General features: G+C 38.8%; 1 protein-coding gene across 1 annotated transcript in view; it reads right to left on the bottom strand.

The window, feature by feature from the left end:
* Nucleotides 1–17585, bottom strand: part of LOC140167526 (uncharacterized) — a 44889-nt gene extending 27304 nt beyond the window's left edge. Inside the window, exons 1-4 of the mRNA XM_072190831.1 lie at nucleotides 17477–17585; nucleotides 13925–14105; nucleotides 2660–2816; nucleotides 2136–2267 (exon numbers count right to left, since the gene is read on the bottom strand). Of these exons, the coding sequence (XP_072046932.1) occupies nucleotides 2136–2267; nucleotides 2660–2816; nucleotides 13925–14105; nucleotides 17477–17585 (579 nt within the window). The remainder of the gene's footprint in view (nucleotides 1–2135; nucleotides 2268–2659; nucleotides 2817–13924; nucleotides 14106–17476) is intronic.
* Between the last annotated feature and the right edge of the window lie 6687 nt (nucleotides 17586–24272).

The raw sequence follows: 24272 nt of genomic DNA, 5'->3' as shown, positions 1-24272 counted from the left end.
TAATCATCATATCCTGTTTAAGAAACTTCAGGCTATGGGAATTGACCCCACTTGGTTCATTTCTTATTTATCAAACAGGCAGCAGCTTGTGTGCATCGATGGTATTAATTCCAGTCTTAGGCAGCTCTCCTGTGGTGTTCCACAGGGGAGTTTGCTGGGACCATTGCTTTATCTCTGCTATAGCAACGACATGGAAACATCGGTGCACAATAAGCTTCTTTTGTACGCCGATGATAGTGTGATTATTTCATCCCATAAGGATCCTGAGGTCATTTCTCATAGCCTGAGTTCTGATTTATCTTCTTGCAATAACTGGTTGATCAATAACAAGTTGTCCCTTCATGTGGGAAAAACTGAGTGTATTCTATTCTGGACCAGATCAAAATTAGGCAAGGTCGGTGATTTTCAGATTTCCTACAATAATCAAACTATCAAAGCTCAAACGTCCATCAAATACTTGGGAGTGACACTTGACCAATACCTCTCTGGAGACATTATGGTTAGCTCTATAATTAACAAAGTTACTGGTAAACTCAAATTTCTTTACAGACATGTTCAATATCTCAATCAGAATTGACGGAAAATCTCTGCTCTGCTCTTTTACAATGCCATAGACTAAATATTGTTGCACATCATGGTATTCAGGCCTTACCAAACACTATCAACGCAAATTACAGATTATCCAAAATAAAATGGCTCGTTTCATTCTCAACTTGTCTCCCAGAGAGCATATTGGTCAGGTACACCTGGATTCCATTAAGCTTTTGAAAATCCATGATAGAGTCAAACAACTCCGACTCAATCACATGTTCAATGTTTTCTATGCAATGGGTCCCACTTACTTTGATCAGTTTTTCACTAAAACCACTGTCACTCACACTCACCGTACCAGATCTAGCTCACATAATTTCCATGTCCCCAGAGTCAGTGGCCTTGCTTCCAACTCCTTCTTTTATCAGGGTACCCTTGACTCTCTACCTATTCACATCAGGTCTATCACCAACAAGAATTCCTTCAAATCCCATGTCAAAACCTATTTATCTTCAACCTCAATGAACCAGGAATTGGCTGAATATGTTTAACTTATTTCTCTTTTGTCCCCTCTTTTGTGGCTCTGTTTTCATCTCCCTTTTGCAGGCACCTTTTCATTTTGGGTTTATCTTTATGGGTTATCCTGGCTCATTGACTTGGTTGTGTGTTTCTTGTGATGATGATTGATTGCATATTTGTTATTTTCTGTATTGTTGTCAATTTTGCCAAATAAATAATAAATAAATAAATAAATAAATAAATACGTTAGTGCCTTGACAGCTGTCAATATTGGTAGACAAGACAGAAATGACAGAAAATTATTATGAACGAGAAAGAGTTATAAATGAGAGAGTTGGCAGGAAGTTGTAGGAGTTAATGTTTTCTTTGTTGTTAGAAGGTGCGTGCTTCCATAAATTGATGGTCTGTCAATCTTGGACGTATTAAGGCCACAAAAAAACCCAAACTTTTTGATGTACTTAGACTAAATTTAAAATTGATATAAAAGGGATTTTTAATTAGATCATTTTTTTTCATTGGTTATTAAAATTACGTTAGTTATTCATATCACTACAATTTTTACTCCAAAACATCTTTCATTTCTTTATTATAATAAAGTGAATCCTTCGGCCCTCTATACTGTGCGCAAAAAGGTGCGTAACGAGCATCAAAATTGTTTCTACACGTGCGTGTGCGTCGGCGTTTGCATTACAAATACTTCCGAGGACTCTGACATAACAACACACCGACGACATTTTTTACCGAGGACATAAACACGCGTCCTCGCTACGCAAACCTTGTTAAACGGTGGAAAATGAGGTATTATACCCTACTACCCCCTCTATAGGTTAATGTCTCCTCGTAGTGTTAACCGGAATCGACACACCGAGGACACACACACATTTGAACTTGTAAAAATTTCGTCATTTTTTTCCAAGGTCCTCGGAAGTATTTGTAATTCGGAAGTATTTGTAATTCGGAGGGGAGGGGGGTGTTTGTGGGTGTGTGACTATTTATCTCAGTGTGACCGTGGCCGGTTTTTTTTGTGTGTGATAGTTGTCAGGTTGTAATAAATATTAACTTTGGAAAGAAATCGAGTAGCCTACCTTGATCGGATTCATCTGATCAAAGTCGCTGTACTGTCTAAATTCAGCGGCCCAATCTACAAATGGTTTGTCAGCGTTTATGGTTTTCACCAAGGCTGTTTTTTGTTCATAATAGTATTGCTTTACAATCCACTCCATAGCCAGTATGGGAAGCGTGAACTTCGTTTATCTCATGATAGGCCAAGTAAAAAAATGACATGTATATCGTCCGTACTTTTTCAAAAATCGGCGAGGGAGGTCCTTATTATTTGTTACTATGTTATTTTTTTACCATTCATTTCTGTGTAAAATTGCAATTGCAAAGTGTTTTTCAACACATCATAAAATCGAGGAGGCCCCCTAATATTTTTGTTATTTCCCCAAAGCCCTACCCCTAGTTCGGAAGTATTTGTAATTCGGAGGGGAGGGGGGTGTTTGTGGGTGTGTGACTATTTATCTCAGTGTGACCGTGGCCGGTTTTTTTGTGTGTGATAGTTGTCAGGTTGTAATAAATATTAACTTTGGAAAGAAATCGAGTAGCCTACCTTGATCGGATTCATCTGATCAAAGTCGCTGTACTGTCTAAATTCAGCGGCCCAATCTACAAATGGTTTGTCAGCGTTTATGGTTTTCACCAAGGCTGTTTTTTGTTTATAAGTCCAACCAGTTACCGACTGCCAAAGATGGAACTCGCCGTAAAATCTATTGGCAAGATAACAATAACAACGTATATAGGAGACAAAGGAATGAAAATGTTTATTTTATTCAAAGTAGACCTTACCGTAAAAAATTCGTTGATAAGGGCCGTCCATAATTTTCGCCATTTTCACTTACGTACAAAGTGTACGTAAGAGGGAGGAAGGGGGGTAAAAATCCTGGGCATGTGTACGTAAGAAAAATGGCGATTTGTTTGAGCAATAAAAAAATGAAAGTGACAAATTGTGGAATTTTCCAATATTTTATTCATAAAAAAAAAAGGATTTCTCTTTAATTTTGGGTCTAATTATGCACAGTGGTCCTATTTTACATTATGCTTAATTTAATTCATACCAAAAATACTTAACCATAACCATAAACCTAATCGAACCTAATAATCTAAACTCTAACCACAACTCCAACCCAACACCTCAATTTTGCTTTAATGGTAGTAGGCTTACGGAAATCCTTCGCCATTTTATTTGTACGTAACTCGAGGGAGGGAGGGGGTAAAAAGTTACGTACGCTTTGTACGTAAGTGAAAATGGCGAAAATTATGGACGGCCCTTAAGACAAGAACGAATTTGTACCGTTGTTTGTTAAACATTTTTAATAACAAATATCTGTAACACAAATATTTTTTAATTAAAAGAAAAAAAATGATACACCTCTCTCATAATAGTATTGCTTTACAATCCACTCCATAGCCAGTATGGGAAGCGTGAACTTCGTTCATCTCATGATAGGCCAAAAAAAAAAATGACATGTATATCGTCCGTACTTTTTCAAAAATCGGTGAGGGAGGTCCTTATTATTTGTTACTATGTTATTTTTTTACCATTCATTTCTGTGTAAAATTGCAATTGCAAAGTGTTTTTCAACACATCATAAAATCGAGGAGGCCCCCTAATATTTTTGTTATTTCCCCAAAGCCCTACCCCTAGCTTGAAGAAAGTGTTTGCAATGTGTTTATAAATGCCAGAAGCCCTAACCCTAACCAGAGAGTTGATATTCTTGAGAGGGCACTCTATTCACGTGGTTTCTTTTCCTACGCTAAAAGATCACGAATTTTGGTGGTTTGCAAATGAAAAGTGTCCGCACTATCGATTGATTACGTAACTGTTATGAATAATACATTAGGTTTTCAATGCAATCGCCTCGACCCATTAATACATAATATCTGTATTATCAAAGTAATTGGAATAGCAATACGGTGAGTTCACTGAACTACGCCCTAATACTGATGGAGTTTTAATGGCGTTAATCCTCTCCATACACAGATGAACAAATACAATAGATGAAGGTCAACACGTATGACCTCCTATGTGACATGTTATACGTGATGTACAAAAACCTGAATATCATAAAGATCAGTATTCGTTTGTGCATATGAACTGCACATTTACGTGGCTCAATATTACTCATTATATATAATGACAAATATTGGTATTATGACAATACGGTATATACATTGTATATAAAACGACTAATAGATCCTACTATCATGGCGTCAGGTCAATGTTCATCATATCCCATATGTTTCTTAAAATTCATTTATATTTGAGACAAATTGCTGTGCCCATTTTATAGGTGCACAGGTAGATCCGTGGTTTTTTTTTAATTTTAATTTCCTTTTAATGAAAGAATTAAGGTTTTCCACTGCACGTGGGCCACAAGGGTGATACTAATTTTAATGCGTTATTTTCAAAACGAATACGTGTTCCCGGTTGGCTCTATAGCGATTTCACAGAAAAGGTATTTCTAGTGCAATGCAGCGTCGGACTCTAGCTGAGAGCGTAGCCTAAGTCATTACGGACTCCAAGAAGGGCTCTCCATACACAAATGAACAAACACAAAGGAGGGTAGTCTTCTCCGTGACCAGCTTGATTTCGATGGAGCGGAACCAAATTGGCTGCAGAGGAGACGGGTCATTTTGCTATGCAAATGAGTTGAGTGTCATAGCCCTGCCCTAACCATAACCCTAACCAAGGAGCTTATATAGAAAGGAGAGGAAATAGATTACGTAACGCCTATTGTTCCTTTGTGCCAATTTGAGTTACCGAAACGCTATTCATCGAGAGGTACCTTTTGTTCGAGACAAAGAACTTCCGTCATTAAATCGGTAACTGACCTGACAGCGTATTAACGCTATAATAGGCAGGCTACTGTCAATAAGTGATGAAACGAAAGTCATGTGAAAGCGCCTATACGAACGAGAGGTACCTTTTGTCCCTATACATCCCAAGGGTGCAATTGAGTAGCCGTATAAGCACAAACGGCACACATTAGCCGTGGGTGCTTAGTTCGTTATCACCCACTGACTTTGGGTGATTCATTTAAATCAATTGAATGCGTTTGCTGATCGATTGCAAATCAGAATTCAGGCTGCCATCACGGTCCAAATGTCTTTAGTAGTATAATGGTAATATAGCTACGTATACATGTAACATACAATAAGTACTGGCGTAGGCCTATATAAAAGTTGTTTCACAAATTGACATTTAATTTTATTTAAGAAGGAGATTGGCATAAACAGTGCGTTACCCAAGGGGGCAGCTCTTCTGCGAGAGGTCTTGGGAGGGGATGAGGGTGGAGGAGGGGATATGGAGAATGAGAGGGGGCCTGGAGGAAGAGAGAAAGAGGAAGAAATGAAGAGAAATAAATAAATAAATAGAAGCAAATAAATAGAAAGATAGGAATAAATAAATAGGAATGAGAGGGGACAAAAAGTAAAAGGGGATGGAGAAGGGAAGGGAGAAAAGGAAAGGGAGTGATACTTTAGCAAAGAAATAATAAGTACAGAGAAAGGAAAAGAAAGGAATGATAAATAAATGTAGGCCTAATAATAATTATTATAAAAACTAAACACACCCCCCCCCACATAGGCCTAACAATAACATCACTATAGGCAGCCATTCGATGATGTCAATGCCTTTATGCGTTACGTAATTAAAACGCCCAGTTAGATGTACTTCACACCTACCAAGCACAAGTCACCCAATTTCGAAAATTGGACGTTGAATGTACACTCTCATGAATATTGATTGGCAACTTTTTCCAACATGTCAGCGCTCAAATCGGAGACAATAGAACAATAGACCCTTCAGTGCGTTGACCCTAACCCGTTCCGGCAAATACGGTCACCTCTCATTGCTAGTGACAATGCTCAAGTGAGGAGGTTTGGGCAGGAGGGTGAAAGCAAGGGGGTGACACTAAATTCACGGTTGTTCTATCCAGGGTTTTCTTTAAGCATTTTGCTGAAGGGGTATTTTCAAAAATTTTTTAACCCTTTCAATTGTGAATTTTTCCTCTGAAGGAGTCAAAAACATTGCCCAAGGGGTATTTTTACAAAATGAAGACCTAATTGAAGCAATTTGGTGGATCATTTTGGCACTAATGTGTAAAATTTTAGTTTAACAAAGCCGAACATTTGTGAAATGAGCATTCCATGGAGTCTTTCGTGGACGGCAAGTTTTCCCTATTAAGGTAGGCCTATAAATTGTGTTAAACATAAATTGGCAAATGTCGAAAGCAGAAGTGAAAGTGGCCATTTGTTTGTCAACTACGCAGGGTGGTGTTCCCCCCTTAAAATTTTGCAAAATGAAGATCTAATTGAAGCGATTTGGTGGACCAATTTGGCTCCATTACTGTGTAAAATTTAAGTTTGAACAGTTGAAAAGCCGAAAATTGTGAAATGACGGTCCATAAAGCCTTTATAGTCTAATAGCCAGGAGGGGTTCACGAGCACCCCCTTATAACTAAATTCTAACATGAGTTTTAGCACCTCTAGGACATCACAATTAGGAATTTTGATGTTACCAGTGAAAATGGGGGTCATATTTAAAGTAAGGGGTCAAAATTCAAAATTGCTCAGATTTTGGTAAAATGCACATCAAATTATTCCTCTGGTCATACTGATTCAGAAAAAGTATAGTTTAATCTATCAGCGACATTCCGTTCTTGAGTTATAGGCCAAAACGTGAAACCAAGGGACGGTCACTATTTTTTTGGCTCCATTGGGGTCAAAAATTAAAAATGCTCCGATTTTGACGAAAGTGGTCTCAAATTGCTCGTCATGCAATAAAAAGCCAAATCAGAAATTGTTAACAGTGTCTAGAATGCTTTGTTACCCCAGTAAAATTGGAAAATATGTCACCGTTAATACTTCACAATAGGATTCAATGGGGTCAACCTTTATTGCCAGATTTTGGTACTAACAAAGCATTCTAGACACTATAAACTATTTCTGATTTTGCTTTATATTGCATAACGAGCAATTTGAGTTAATTTTCGTCAAAATCGGAGCATTTTTAATTTTTGACTTTAATGGAGCCAAAAAATAGTGACCGTCCTTGCTTTCAGGTTTTGGCCTATAACTCAAGAACGGTATGTCGCAGATAGGTTAAACTATACTTTTCTGAATCGTTATGACCAGAGGAATAATTTGATGTCCATTTTACCAAAATCTGAGCAATTTTGAATTTTGACCCCCCTGGTAACATCAAAATTCCTAATTGTGATGTCCTAGAGGTGCTAAAACTCATGTTAGAATTTAGTTATAAGGGGGGTGCTCGTGAACCCCTCTTGGCTATTAGACTATTAGGTCCTAAATGCCAAAAACCGAGAATAACTGCACAATATCAGGTGTTTCTCTATTCAAATCGTGCAATATCTGAACGCGTACGTTTTCAAGATTTTGTACGCATTGGACTTTGGGACTATGGATTTGAAGGAGTCAGAAAAGTGCCTGAACGCGTAAATTTATACGCGTGTTTTGTGCGTTAAAGTAAACCCTGGTTCTATCAAGCACGCAAACGAATGACAAATCCCGTTGGTTTGCTATCTAGAAAATGAGGCCAGTTATCGATCCGTTATGAACCATTATGAATAATTCATATTCGACCCCATGATCAAGTTGGCGAATACTGACGCCGTTAGTTTTACGAACTTTGTCTGTTCAATGAGAGTATAGCGCGCCCCCAATACATCTGGGCACAAAACACTTGAAAACGATCCGGTTTAATGAAATGGCGGACAGGCATTTCCCATCAGGCATCGTGATATGTTTTTCAAAGAAAGTCTACTAAATTAATTTGGAAATGACTGTTTGCAATAGTAATGTCGAAATAAGGACTTGCTGTCAGTAATACGAAGGAAATGCGTGACAGGTGTAAGGTATGAAATACATGTAGAATTTGAAGTACAGAAAATATTTGACATCATATCCGACCTTCCAGTTTGGCGCCATTTTGAATGTGTGTTTCTATTCGTTTCCTTGCGTGATAATAATTATCAATCTGCAATTATCAGACATATTGGTACTTGGCTTCCGGAGTGAATAAGTATTTTTAAATGTATGTAAAGAATTTCACATCATAGTGCCATTTCAGCAATGCATACACAACACCAAAATGAACCAACTTCTGATTGGTCACAGTCTGCGTGTTCCGGAAATCGAATAAATCAATGTCCTTGAACATTTTAAGATCCATTGTTGCTTTGACATAGCTGGATGACACTGTGTCATGGAATAATTGGTAGGAAACGGCACTATCTCATTAGCACGAGCTGCACTGTTATTTAAATAGCGTATTGTTATTTAAATTTGGCCTCAGCTCGTATAGATGGCGCTAGTCATGGCATGCAGACGGAGCCTGTTCGAACCAGTGGAAGTGTACAGGCATGTTTAATTAAAGCATAAATCACCGTTCTGTATAGGTTAGTTAGGTGAAAAAGTTCACTTTGGTGACCACTCTCTGGCTAGTAAGGTTTGACGATTGATTCGTCTTCTATGGACCATTTAGAAACAAATTAGCCACCATGTCCCTCGCGAAAATCCCGGCATTTTTTGCTAGAGGCCAAAATCCAAAATGGCCGCCGCCACCATTTTGAAAATTTAAGTTTTGAACCAGAGCACCTATAATCATGCACAAAGACACTTTTTCGGATATGTCGAGTACAAGGATTCCGATTCTGACATTAGTTTGACATTACGGCATAATTTTCACCCAGAAATCCAAGATGGTGGCCGGCACCATCTTGAAAAATTTAGTTTTGAACAAGAGGACCTAAAATCGTGTACAAAGACACTTTTTGGACAAGTCGACCACAAGGATGTCAAATTTGACATTACTTTGACATTACGAACTCATATTTACCCAGAAATCCAAGATGGTGGCCGCCGGCGCCATCTTGAAAAAAATAAGTTTTGAACCAGATTACCTAAAATCGTGTACAAAGACACTTTTTCCGGTAAGTCGACCCCGAGAAATCCGAATCTGACATTAATTTGACGTTACAACATAATTTTTGCCCAGAAATCCAAGATGGCCCCATTTGGTAGAGCGTAAATGTGATTTTTGAATGAGAGCAGAAGCACAAGTGTGTCATTTCCGCCTTATCTGGGGTTCATGTCTCTTATATGGGTTTTAAACTGCCTTATCTTGGGTTTACATCCCTTATCGAGGATAAGGCGCCTTATCTGTGGTTTAGACGGCCTTATCCTGGGTTTACGTTCCTTACCTGTGGCTAAGATGCCTTAACCTTAGCATATCGCAGTCTAAACCCAGATAAGGCATATAAACCCCAGATAATGCGCCGTAACCCCAGATAAACGACGTAGACCCCAGATAAAGCAGTCTAAACCCCAAATAAGGTGCCTTAACCCTTAATAAGGAACATAAACCACAGAAAAGGCATCCAACCCCCACATAAGGTGCCTTAACTCTAGATAAGGGTTGTTAGGAATGCGTGAAATTGGATTCGTCTATACGAAATATACCAGCTTATAGTTAACCGCGTAATAATATTTCCATTAAAAAACCATACGCAGAGCAACATTGCCCCGTTTTCTGCCAACTGCGAGGTGGCCAAGAAATGATTCAGGCTATCTAGATGCACAACAGCGCATAATTTAATAATGATCTTACGAGCTTTTCGTCCCTACGCAGATCTACGCGCCCCATTTACCGCCACTGCATCAAGGTTGGCAGCCAAGAAATTAAGGCTACGACGCGTGAATCAGGTCTTTGCGGCATCACTAAGGTAACGTAGGAAACAGTGGTCTGGTAGTCTAGAGTGGTGATAGTGCCTGCGTGGAGACCCGGGGTGCAGACAGTCAGTGTACAATTTCATTATTTATTCTAGGCCTATGAATCGTCCGGAGATTGAGGAATATATACGGGAAATGCATTGCACTTTATTTGGTTGAAAACGGTCAACAAATATGGTAAAACCGGAATTTTTTCCCGGGCCTTTTTATTGTCAAAACTCAGTGGTAGCGCGTACCGTAACTAACTGGCAGCGCGTTGGTGTTAGTGCGTTGGCGTACAAGGGATGTGACTCGCACGCACGGGTCGCATATGCATAGGCCAACTTTCCGTGCCAGAGAAATAGAAAAGAAAAGAAAGTAGGACAAAACGGAAAAGGTAGGCCTACTATGGATGGGTTATGGGTACAGGGTTGTGGATTAGAGTAAATAAATAAATAAATCTATATAAATAAAAGGAAGACGCATATGCATAGGCCAACTTTCCGTACCAGAAAAGAAAAGAAAGTAGGACAAAAAAGGGGTAATGGGTTTGGTTAAGAGATTACCAAAATGATAAAAATCGTAAGGATACGGGAGGCAGGAAGGAACCTAAAAATGAAAGAATAATTAAATAAATAAATAATTCATGAAAAAAGGAAGCTAAAATAATGAGAACAGAATTAAATACAAACGGGAAATCACAAGCTATAACTTATAAGCAGGAAATATGAAAAATGGGAACAAAATAATAGAAAAAATCACCTAAAGCTAAAAGGACAAATCTAAGTAAGGGTAGATTTATAAAATAATGCATATGAACGGGTTTCAATAAATAAATAAATAACATGGGAACGGAAAATCACAAGCTAAGCAGCATATATCTATTGGAACAAAATAGATTTATGTAGAAGAAACTGAAAAGAAAGAAAGAATAAAATGAATAAAAAAGAAAAGAAAGGGAAGACAAAAAAGATACGGGTATTATACAGGTTACTAAATGAAACGGGAGCAAAAGAAAGAAGGAAAGAAAGAAACTAATCAGGAAACGTAAGAAAAAAAAGCTAAAATTAAAAACTAATCAGAAAATATAAGAAAAATTAAGCAGCCAAAATAATGAAAACAGAATTAAATATATTAACATAAATAACGGGAAATCACAAGCTAAGCAGCATAAAAAAGAAGCTAAATGGGAAACGTAAGAAAGGACAGATTTAGAAAATAATGGGAATGCGGTTAGGCCTAAATAAATAAATAACATGGAAACGGAAAATCCCAAGCTAAAGAGCAATTTTTTAATGGGAACAAACTAGACCCATGTAGAAGAAACTGAAAAGAAAGAAAGAAAGAAGCTAAATGGAAATGCAAGAAGGAACAGGTTTAGAAAAATAAAATTTACCTTTTCAATGATTCTACCTTTTCAGTAATTCCTCCTGTTTTAGTGATCGCTCCCATTTACTCATCTAGCGGGGACCCGCGCGAAGCGCGGGTATCCCGCTAGTAGTTAATAAAGAAAGGTGATTATACGTATTCACTTATCAATTTGGCATGGATGCAGGCCCCGTCTGCATAACATGACTACCGCCCGCAATAAGCCAGGGCACAAATTTGAATAACAATACGCTATTTACATATCAATGCGCCTCATGCTAATGAGTTGAGCCCACTCCAGGAATTTACTCTATGGTGAAAGTACATAGGAACAATGCCGGGAACTACGTCACGCTATTGTTCGACCTAGGCTACATCATTTTTAACGCATGCGTGTTCGTCAATACAGCTTTAGTCTCCTCCACCTTCGCAACACGGTACGTGGAGTGACTGAAATCACACTATAGACGAATCCAACGAGCCAAGTCATGGTCAGGATTTGGTCGGACATCTTTGGGTAGCCGCTAGCACCACCAAACTGGTGTTTTGAGCGTCCAATTGTGCAAATAAAAGCCGCCTAACACCTAGAGAAGATGCAAGGACGAGGAGGGTTAATAGAATAATAGTTAATAATATATATAATGGAGATAATTCCGCAGGTACTCCCGTCGCATCTATTCATACATAGTCCTTTTGTTTGCAAGTACATCAATGCATAGATACCGCGTGTAGTTAATCCGATTATTATGAATAGACCAGCTGTGTGTTTTGTCGAAGGGAACTGTATTGTGTTGTAAACTTTAATCTTTCTTTTGTCTACCTGTGTTTTCGCGGAAGGTGTAAAACGGGAGATGGAATGCAGTTTAAAATTTCCGCCAAGGCCGAATCATTTCACATTTTGAGTGCATTGTAGCCGACGGCCACCCAACTAAAGGCTGCTAGTCAGGTGTAGGAATGCGGGAATTTGGATTCCTCTATATCTCAAATTATTTGTGACATGTTTTATATGCCGTGTTGCATATTATACAAATATTAACTGTCTATGAGAGTGATGGTCGAAATATAATCACGAGGTGAAAGATGTATTGTTCCATTCCACGAGCCGGAACGTCGAGTGGAATGGAACAATACATCTTTCACCGAGTGATTATATTTCGACCATTACACGAATTTAAGACAGTTAATATTTGTTTTATATCACTCATGCATAAATTCTATTACTTAATTACTATTTAAGGTAGGAAATACATTTTTTCATCAACACAACACCATGTTTTGCCGTGATATACTTCACATTATGGGGTCCACCCCATAACTAAATCGGCGAGTGCAAGAGTCAGCGCACGGCTTGGCGCAGGCGCACTACGGCAGAGCACATGATGGTAAAGACTATCACACGGAGAGGGTGATAGTAAAAATGATAAATGGTAATCAACCAATGAACTGTCTAGAATTTATGTATGAGTGATATAACAATGGATGGCTACTTCACTCCCCTTTACAATGACATCATATTTGAAATAATCAGCTTTTTCACGGCTGAGCATACCTTGTGAATGTAGTGGGGTCTAAACAGAATGTGCCAAATTGACCATTATTCTGTGCAGCAAGCTGCGATCCCATATCTTCACAATCTGGGACCTAATGCAATCCTCCGGGCTCCAAGATGACAACGCTCGCCCCAACAGAGCCAGGGTATACCCACAGAATATGGGAGTATAGAGAGACAGGAATGGCCTGCCATCAGCCCAGACCTCAACCCGATTGAGCACCTGTGGGCCCTGGCCTGGGACCAGCTTGGTCGTGCTGTGCGTGCTAATACTCCTGCTAATCATACTAATGCAACGACATTGAGCCAACTTCTCCACGCTGACGAATCCTGGTTGTGTTGAAGAATTAAATGCCATCCCACAGCCTGAGGGGAGGTGCATGGCTGTTGTGGCTGCGTGTAGTTTTTCCACCTGCTACTATTGAGGGTTGATAGGGGTTTTTAGCACAGAATAATGGTCAATTTGGCACATTCTGTTTGAGACCCCACTATACATTCACAAGACGCGTACACAGCCGTGATAAAGACGATTGTTTCAAATGTGCCGGGGGGGGTACTCAGTACAAATGACCATACGAGGGACGTGCCGCAAACATGGGTAGCATTTTCGGCCTTTTGGTATATCAATGACCCCTTTTTCAAAGCCTATTTTGGTATATGAATGGGTCCTTTTTTCAAAATTTTCTCAATTTTTTCGGAAAATAGCCCAATGTGTCCTTAATCTAGCCAAATTTTTCTAAATTTTCCCAAAAGTTTGGGAAAATTTGTAAAAACTAAGACAATTTGGGTTAAATTCGGCCGAAGATTTTGACTTTTGGTATATCAATGGGTCCAAATTTCTTGAAAAATTGGTATATTTATGGGTCCACTTTCAAATTCTCAGCGGCACGTCCCTACCAAAACCAAACTTGAGTACCCCCCGGGCAAATGTGGTGTCATTGTAAAGGGGAATTAAGTAGCTATCCAATGATATGCAACACGATATGAACATAATCATGTTAAATAATCTGAGATATAGATGCGTGAAAAAACTTTCCAAACTTTTGTTGAGGAGTTTATGTACAGTTTAGTACTGGCTCTGGAGATATACCGTATACAGAGACAGGAACAAAGTCGGCGTGCTTTAAGATAGATCTAGTCTTAATGAAAAAAAATATGTTTACATACTTATCAACCCAGTCGAATGTACCCTCTTCCAGCATCTTCTTCAGTATGTCGAATTCTGCACCCTCAACGTCTAATTTGAATATGACGTAATCGTCTTTGTTTGTGTTTTCACGTATCCATCTCGAAAGATCAATGATAGGAATAGTAGGCCCAGGGGCCAGTGCCTTTTGCCAATTATCAACTGAATCAAAACATAGCGTAATACCGAAAAACTTCATTATATTGTAGCACACTCGCTTACCAAGCACACTCCGCACCCCCACACCCCCACACACACAAAACGTTTTAGACATGTTATAAACACATTTTGGTTTTATTCAAAACGTTTTAGTAACATTTAAAGGTCAAAAACGTTTTTAAAACGTTTTATATGAAAAAAACAGCTGCAACAACATAAAAAACACTACAACAACATTTTAAAAATGTTGTCAAACGAAATATTTTGTCAACTCTTAAAATAACATTTATGTTAGAATGTTTTGCATCAAGTTTTCAAAAATGTTTTTTTTTATTAAAACGTTCATTATCCTTTATAACCTGACAATAAAACGTTTTCTGTCAAATGTTTTGTGTTTGCTGGGTACATATCCTGGAAAATAACGTAAACATGACCTCTACTAAAAGTCTTCAATTATTTGCACGTTTGGCAAATAACTTAAAGATACATGCAGCTATAAGTGGAGGGCGCCCTTAAACATCTTGAGGGATTCGTCTATAGATGAGTTGACCGCAATGTTTATCAACAAGGGACTTGTATATCGATATGCTTGAATGAACCCCATGCAAACACTCTATATGCTTGTAGACGAGGTTTTACGGTAGGGCAACGAAACCAACCGGGACTGTAAGTAACTAAGGCCTTTTTTAAAAGTTCCACTTTTATCCACATTTTGCGGACAGTACAAATTAAATACACCTATTTTGCCGATTTCGCGGTCCCTGGTGCGGTCCTCCCTATACTGGTAAACAAAATACCCCTTTTCCGCGATATTTGATAACACGCATGGTTATCAACTTTTGTGTTGAGTGTGGGCTACTTCTTGAGTAGGGGCCTACATGTCACGTATGGTCACGTCACCTGGATTAATCCTCCTAACATTCTTTACTTCGTGAGTGTTTTATTATTTATTATATAGGAACCACACCCAAATACACTTAACTTTTGTTTAAACCACAGACATACAAGATGTGAATTGGTGGTATAATGTTTTATCCACATTTCGCGGACAGTACAAATTAAATACACCTATTTTGCCGATTTCGCGGTCCCTGGTGCGGTCCTCCCTATACTGGTAAACAAAATACCCCTTTTCCGCGATATTTGATAACACGCATGGTTATCAACTTTTGTGTTGAGTGTGGGCTACTTCTTGAGTAGGGGCCTACATGTCACGTATGGTCACGTCACCTGGATTAATCCTCCTAACATTCTTTACTTCGTGAGTGTTTTATTATTTATTATATAGGAAACACACCCAAATACACTTAACTTTTGTTTAAACCACAGACATACAAGATGTGAATTGGTGGTATATTGATAGAATCAAAACAGAACCTGTTAGCCAATTCTCGCTGCAGAAAAAATATAATTTGACTGTTGATGAATGTAATGAGTTGTTTATTATGCCATTTAAGATTACATTTGATGTAGCTACAGTTTAGGATAACGCATAATATTCTGCCAACAAATGATTGGTTATACAAGTTGGTTTAACAAACAATGATCAGTGCAATTTTGTCGAGTACAGAACTAGAAGGAAACCATCCTTCATTTATTTGCAGATTGTGATATGTAGTGAACTCTTTCTGGTGAAGCATTCAATTGCATTTTGATATTATGCCAGATCTTAACTTTTTCAATACAATAAGGTGTTTTTTTAGACACATGTATTGATTTTGTCAGTCACTAGTATGAACCAAAGTATGCTTATTGCGAGGCAAAATAATGCAGATATGTTCAGGCTAGACTTTCTTTTAAAGGCCCATTCAGTGATTTGCTCATCCGGACGATCGTAAAAATCATCAAAATTCAGATTTTGGTACCTTTGTAATTGGCATAGATGTGCTAACATAGCCTGCTAGTGGTTCGGTCGAAAGCCGTGTATTTTAGACAAAATAAAGCATTTGCATGATTCTGGACTTTTGATACTGACAGTACAAAAAGTCCGACTCGAGATCGAAAGAAGCTCACTCTCCACGTACCAACACGCGTTGCGTATTGTTTCTACTACTTATTACATCAGTAGCTCTAGTAGCTACTATTTTAAACAAAATACACAATTTTAACTGTTTTTCATATTTGAATTGACCGTTAGTTTGCCTCGGTGACCTTTAATTGCTTATTTTGTTTTCTACTACAAAAATTAAGCGTCTGTTTTAAATCAATTTAGACTCTACTTCCCCGTGTTAGAAACACTGGACTAGGAAGTTTTTCCAGTCGATTGGTGGCGCACTGTACGAAAATCTCGATTTTCTCGAGTCGATCTGAGTTGAAGTAGAAAACCTTTCTAAAACTTCTGTTTTTGACTAATTTGTCGATGTATTCAGGGGAAAAGTGGTTTAATGAAATTCTGTAGACTTATTCTTTATTTCTAAGCAACTCTGACAAATTTCCATTTTTTTAAATGTTCCTGTGAAATCACTGAAAGGGCCTTTAATGGTTTTAAAAATATTTTGGTGGATGCTATCAAACTTGAACACTTTGCGCACAGAGAAAGTCTAAGCTCCGTATTCATTTTAAAAAATGGGATCCGTTTCTCAACTATAAATATCATGAATATGATTGTGGAAATGGGGTATGTCTTCAAGTATTTTTGGCCCTTGATGAGTTGAAAACTCATTATTTCTGTTTATTCTCTAGTACCGGTGTGTAGTTGTATGCTATTTTGTTATCTTGCGTGTCTTCATATAATGTGTTGTTTTATTTGCAAGTGAATAAATGCTCGCAAGAGCAAGAAATACAAAAAAAGGCACATGCATCCACCAGTCTTAGCTTAAGCTCCCTTTACAGGAATTCGCCGACACTGTAGCGCAAATTATAAACCATGGCATCATTTAGGGATGCATCTCTATAGGCTACACATGATATAGGCGCAGAACCTTAATCAGTCTGATGTCTACATAACCAGAGCAACCAAAATCAGCTGCCTGGCTGAGTTTCGTACGGGTATACACTGGAATAATTAGCAGCAAGTTCCTTATATATGGGAATTTCAATATTTTTTCAAAGATGTTCACGAGAACAGAAATAATGACACTGCGGGCTCGAACTTGTACCGTCAATCACTCAAGCACCACTAGCGCCTCGCCGATTGAGCTATCTGGATTTGTTTTAATCATTCAGATATTTGGCAAATTGCTAGAATATAGGTACCTTTTGAACCTTAAACCGCATACATAGGTCTGCCAATATTGTTCCGGGTATAACAAAAAATTGTTACATATCCAATGAAAATCGTTTATTTTCCCCATGTTCTGATGTTACCATATAATAATTGCGTCCAATTTTAAAAGAACTTATTTATTTTCTTGATATTTTCAAAGTAGACCTACCTGGTCTTGTATCTTTAACTTCATCTTGGAATGCAAATATTCTACCACCACCATATTTCACCGGTTCATTAAAGGTTGGCGACCACCCTGATTCGATATGAGCAGTCATGTTGCCTGCAAAGAAAGAAATTATAAATACTAGCAGATCATCCGTCTTTCGCTGGTAAGATAATTCTCGGTCTTGCTGTCAGATTCTTGGAATTGTCGAAATTCTGGAATTTTGAAGTAGGGCGATTTTGTATGTATGATAGCGGCGCGGCGTGGGTTCGAGCCCCACCTCCGCCGAACTTCGTTTACTTTTTTTTGTTAAATTTCATATTAGGGAAATGTGGCTTGGAGAATTTATGTATGACGTAGGGAGGAGTGGTTGTCGACAAAGCAATACGTCGGATAAAGTAACAAGAAATGTCTTTAAAAAGACAACACCATGGATGAAATTCATGTTTCATAATTTTACATTGACAAGTACTTGGAATGCTAGTAATTTTTGTGTGTAGCACATGCACAACCAACCGGGTTGGAAATGTTGTTACCACGAATACCACCAATGACATACTATAAGCTAAATTGAAAAATGTGTGTTAAATAGGTCTACATTTAATTTATACTTAATTTATACTTGTACAAACAAAGGGATCAATGAAAATCACATCCACCGAGTTTCGCATCAATCCAACAATCTATATTCAGACGACTTTGTGATTACGTTTTATGACATGACTTTGAACATTCTGACAATCCAACAATATATACTTATTCCACCTCAGGCTCAGATGACCTTTAACAATTATAATAAAAAGACTGATTACTCAATCCCAGGGGTTCCCTGGCTCAATTCAATCTTTATTTTCTGAATGTGTTGATTATAATTGTTACTACTAACTGCCCAGTTGCTCTACCAAAATGTATAAAACCAAAGCAACTATCTACCCCAATGACTGGTATTTAACCCCCCCCCCCCACTAGTGTCACTCCCAACATCAATTAGTGATGGTATAAACTAACCCTAGTTAACAGTGCAGGTGCCTGGACACCTTATACCCAGCTTGGTTCCTGTCTGGTCAGATAATTGCTCATTATAATTGTTGAATTAGTGGTCACTTGTTGACAGCTAATAGCTCTGTCACACTACGACGGACTGGGTTAACGAACATCACCGTATACAAAAATATTTTATCCGTTGGAAAATCACCAGTCCGGCAGGAGATTCGGTGGGATTTGTGGTCCGATTCCCGTTCGTCTCTCTATGCGTTGTGACCGCTAATAATCCTGCAGGCGTCTTATATACGATCGTTCAACGTCCGACAAATGACCGGATTTGGGGGTCCGATTCTCGTTCGTCTCTCTATGCGTTGTGGCCGCTAATAATCCTGCAGGCGTCTTATATACGATCGTTCAACGTCAACGCATAGTAACAATAGTGACCAATATAGGGAAGCAGGAATATGACAGAAGCTATGGCCAAACACATTGTATAATTCTCTTGAGTGGATCATGGGGGTGACCAATACAGGGAAGCAGGAATGTGACAGAAGCTATGACCAAACACATTGTATAATTCTCTTGAGTGGATCATGGGATGACCAATACAGGGAAGTAGGAATATGACAGAATCTATGACCAAACACGGTGTATAATTCTCTTGCGTTGATCATAGGGGTGACCAATACAGGGAAGCAGGAATATGACAGAAGCTATGGCCAAACACATTATATAATTCTCTTGAGTGGATCATTGGGGGTGACCAATACAGGGAAGCAGGAATATGACAGATGCTATGGCCAAACACAGTGTATAATTCTCTTGCGTTGATCATAGGGGTGACCAATACAGGGAAGCAGGAATATGACAGATGCTATGGCCAAACACATTGTATAATTCTCTTGAGTGGATCATGGGGAGACCAATACAGGGAAACAGGAATATGACAGAAGCTATGGCCAAACACAGTGTATAATTCTCTTGAGTGGATCATGGGGGGTGACCAATATAGGGAAGCAGGAATATGACAGAAGCTATGGCCAAACACATTGCATAAGTGGATCATGGGGGGTGACCAATACAGGGAAGCAGGAATGTGACAGAAGCTATGACCAAACACGGTGTATAATTCTCTTGCGTTGATCATAGGGGTGACCAATACAGGGAAGCAGGAATATGACAGAAGCTATGGCCAAACACGGTGTATAATACTCTTGAGTGGATCATTGGGGGTGACCAATACAGGGAAGCTGGAATATGACAGAAGCTATGGCCAAACACATTGCATAATTCTCTTAAGTGGATCATGGGGGGTGACCAATACAGGGAAGCAGGAATGTGACAGAAGCTATGACCAAACACGGTGTATAATTCTCTTGCGTTGATCATAGGGGTGACCAATACAGGGAAGCAGGAATATGACAGAAGCTATGGCCAAACACGGTGTATAATTCTCTTGAGTGGATCATTGGGGGTGACCAATACAGGGAAGCTGGAATATGACAGATGCTATGGCCAAACACAGTGTATAATTCTCTTGCGTTGATCATAGGGGTGACCAATACAGGGAAGCAGGAATATGACAGAAGCTATGGCCAAACACAGTGTATAATTCTCTTGCGTTGATCATAGGGGTTGACCAATACAAGGAAGCAGGAATATGACAGAAGCTATGACCAAACACGGTGTATAATTCTCTTGAGTGGATCATTGGGGGTGGCCAATACAGGGAAGCTGGAATATGACAGATGTCATGGCCAAACACAGTGTATAATTCTCTTGCGTTGATCATAGGGGGTGACCAATACAGGGAAGCAGGGATATGACAGAAGCTAAGGCCAAACACAGTGTATAATTCTCTTGCGTTGATCATAGGGGGTGCCCAATACAGGGAAGCAGAAAGGGAGGCTGAAGTTACTATACTCTCATCAGATCACCCAATAACTAGATCTCAAACGGCAACTACTTTGGAAAATCCAGCTGTGCCCTTCAATGGCATGATAGGAGGGAAGTTGATAGAAAGATCCTCTCCATTGGTCAGGATATCATCCATGCTACAGTACAACCAAGGGCTGCACAACGGTGAAACATGTGTTGCTGGCAAAAGCATACGACCAAGTTTTTAAATGGTGAAAAGGCATAGAGGAAAGCATTTTTCTGCAATTCTTCATTTATTCCACTCTTGTACCATATGTCACCAGTTTAGCTTCAATATGCCAAACTTTTTCGCTCGCGTCGCGCGCATTTGTACCGTAAACTTCTTTTGTCGCCCAAAGGTGCTATACTACACTATTCTTCAAGACAATTTCTCCAACCCCATCCCCCATGTCAAAAAGAAATCTACGCCACTGTTCCGGGACACATTCCAAGCAGATCCCAAGACTCGGTCCTCAGACACCAACCCCAACCCCTGCACTGTGTTGCCCAGTGCGCCGAGGTGTTGACGCTCTTACGAACCGAAACAGCATGAACTATGCCTGCCCCCTCATTTATTATGTTTCCCCCGCTTGCCCCCCCCCCCATGAAAATGTCTAGTTACGCCACTGCATTTCAACTGTTCACCTGCAATCATAGTGCAGTTTCGTCCACGCAAAATCACCGTGACCTTTCCAGCCATAAACCCGCTTATTAAAGATTAAACCGATATATGCAGTACTAAACCATTATATAGTAATCTATTGTCCAATGCAAATTTATTACCACCTGATAATATTAATCCAATGAGCGACCGAATTGTCCGCTACGGACGACTAATCCAATCGATAATGACGCTATTGACATGTACGAGCGGAGCTCCACTGACCGAGTTTTGGGTTATTTTTCACTGAAAGGCAGCTGTTTGCTGTCATTTACTCATCAAGGCGGGCCACCGTTATTATAAGGACTATGCCAATTATTTAAAGATTGACATGTAGACAATAAGCCATACTTGATTGACAGAAAGTACTAAATTTGTACCTATGACGGTTTTATGACACCAATCTTCCAAATATGACCAAGCAAGGGCTGCCCGGTGAAGCAAAATGTGCATTGGAATAACACGGCGAGTTTGGATAGATGGTAGGATTTCTTTTTAATAAAAATGTATGTTCCCCCGTTATTAAAGCTTGTACCGGGTTGAAGATTCAGATATTTGGAAACGAATAAGTAATTGAAACATAGAGCAAGTACTAAAATCATAGCTTTTATACTTTTTGATATATGATGCTAACTAGTTCATCCCGTATAGCTACAACACAGCGCTACCAGTAGGGTTCAATTGCCTATTGTGAGTACCCCTGTGTTGTGTGCATACATGTAGTTAACAATAACTGCATGATGTCCTATTAAAACTGACCTTACAAATAGTTGTTCCTGTTTCTCACTAGTAGACCTATCCATCGTTGATTCTTGTTGGCTCATAGGAGGACTTTCGCCACATGTAGTAGGACTTTCGTCACTAAGGAATAATAACATTGGAACCCAATGGAAGCTCCAATTACAAACATTAACATATCCCTCTTTGAAAGAGGTACAACCTTTATTATTCTCATGGTTTGGGTCGTATCATTCAAATGATAGTCATCAAATCAATGCCAACATATGCCTAAATGACGGACTATCATTGAAGACTGGCGCAGTCTCGAGCTACTCTCTCTGAAATTACAGATTTACATGCAACGTGTTTATAGTGGTGTACGGTATTTATAGGGTATCCTTACACAGCAGTGTACGCCAAAATCCAAGTGTTTCTAAAATGCTGTTCGAAAAAGATTAATGTTAATGCTAATTTATTACACATGCTAAGGAAGTCTGATTACCTTTTGAAATAGCCGAGTGGAAGGATTTTCAATGAAATATCTTTTGTGTAAAAGCTGAAGCATCCTATATGAATAGTAACTATACATCATATATAACGATTCGTGATACCCAATCATGGAACAATTGATGTGGTTTAGAAGACAGAATATTTAATTAAAATTTTTATATACGCCAAAATATTTTTGAATTTAGTGAAAATGAAGAGTGAAAATATGGTGACAATCTGTGTACAAATTACATGCACGTGTGGCCGAGTGGATAAGGCGCCCGACTCATAATCCATAGGTTGCGAGTTCGAGCTCCGTTCGTGCCAACGTGTTGTGTCCTTGGGCAAGGTACTTTATCCTCATTGCCTACTGGGGGATGGGGTAGGATTGGATTGGATGTATATATAGTTGTTTGTTTCAATATTGCAATATTGGCGCTGATTATAAAGCTGCTGCCTGCAAATTGCATTGTGTCTGTTTAGTTGTGTTTAATGTGCAATTCTAGCAATTTGACCTGCGGGTCACCATTAGAGTTTGAAATAAAACCTTCCTTTTTTTTCTTTTCTACATATCAACACTGCCAAAGATTACTGCTTTGTTTTTAAAGTAATCTAACCTTTTATTATTTTCTGAAATAATCTTTGGGGTCCTATGTGGACTTTTGATTATAGATGTAAAACCCAGAACGTCAATACAAGAAATTTGGTAGGCTCACTACTTTGCATGACCGATACCACGTACAGAGAAAATCGATTATGTAGTATACAGGCTGAGTCAAAAAGAAGTAAACTCATGTTTGAGGGGCTGTAACTCGAGATCTGTAAGGAATCTGCTAAATATGAAAATACCACTGGAAAGAGCAAATTCTACATGTCTAAATAAAACAAAGAATTGTTGCATTTGCTCACAGCAAACTTAAGTTATACTCATTTGAATACAACCACCCATTTTTGTAGCTGCACACGGTTTCACTTCCCAAGTAGGGCCTACCTATTATATTGATTGGTAAGGCGCGATTTTCAAATGCAAATTAGTTCTGTGACAGGTGTGGTTTCGATCAATAATTCGTACATGTTAAAGGGCTCTTTTCAATATGAAGTTTACCTCATTGCACTACATTATAATAAAACGGGCTAAATGACAATATGACACCACAATTTACCGCACGGGAGCGCACGTTTCTGTCGGCGAAGTATCATGAAATTAAGAGTCCCACTGAAGTTCAGCGTCTTTAGCGTCTTTTTCGTCTCTAATTTCCTACAGCTAACCGGGTTTTATGCAAGGGAGCATTATATAAGAATGCGAACAAGCTCAATGTGCATGGGACACTAAGGAACAGACAGCCGATAGCTTCAGGCAGACCACGATCTGCTATATCACAAGTGAACATTGCTAGAGTTATACATGCGTTACAGCAAGACCAAAGATCTAATAATCAGCTCAATCCTTTACCCAACATTTCCCAATCAAGCTTCTGCCGGATCGTTTGTAAAGACTTGAATTGATATCACTACAAACTATAGTACCGTCATGGACTTTGTTGAATATTGATTAAAAGCAAAAGTTGTCTTTTCAACAATAAATACTGTTAGCCCTTTGCTGATTCGTCGAAATTGAAATGGATGAAAATCAATCAGCCGTGTGCAACTACTAAAATGGGTGGTTGTATTCAAATGAGTATAACTTTAGTTTGCTGTAAGCAATTGCAACAATTCTTCTTTTTATTTAGACGTGTAGAATTTGCTCTTTCCAGTGGTATTTTTATTTTTAGCAGATTCCTTGCAGATCTCGAGTTACAGCCCCTCAAACATGAGTTTACTTTTTTTGACTCAGCCTGTATGTACAATAGAGGCCCCTCGTATTTTCTGTATGCAGCAACAGATGCACACAATTATATATACACGTTAATGTTTTTAAGCAGGTAGAATATGGTACGTTTTCTGTTTTTGCTTGTTATAATATGTGACTGGACACTACGAATCAGCCGTAAAGTCGGCTCCGGTCAATTTTGTTTTATTTCGTGTTGA

This window comes from Amphiura filiformis, chromosome 13 (genome assembly GCF_039555335.1).
Source record: "Amphiura filiformis chromosome 13, Afil_fr2py, whole genome shotgun sequence".
In the NCBI taxonomy this organism is placed as follows: domain Eukaryota; kingdom Metazoa; phylum Echinodermata; class Ophiuroidea; order Amphilepidida; family Amphiuridae; genus Amphiura; species Amphiura filiformis.
This window is presented reverse-complemented; position numbering and strand designations above follow the sequence as displayed.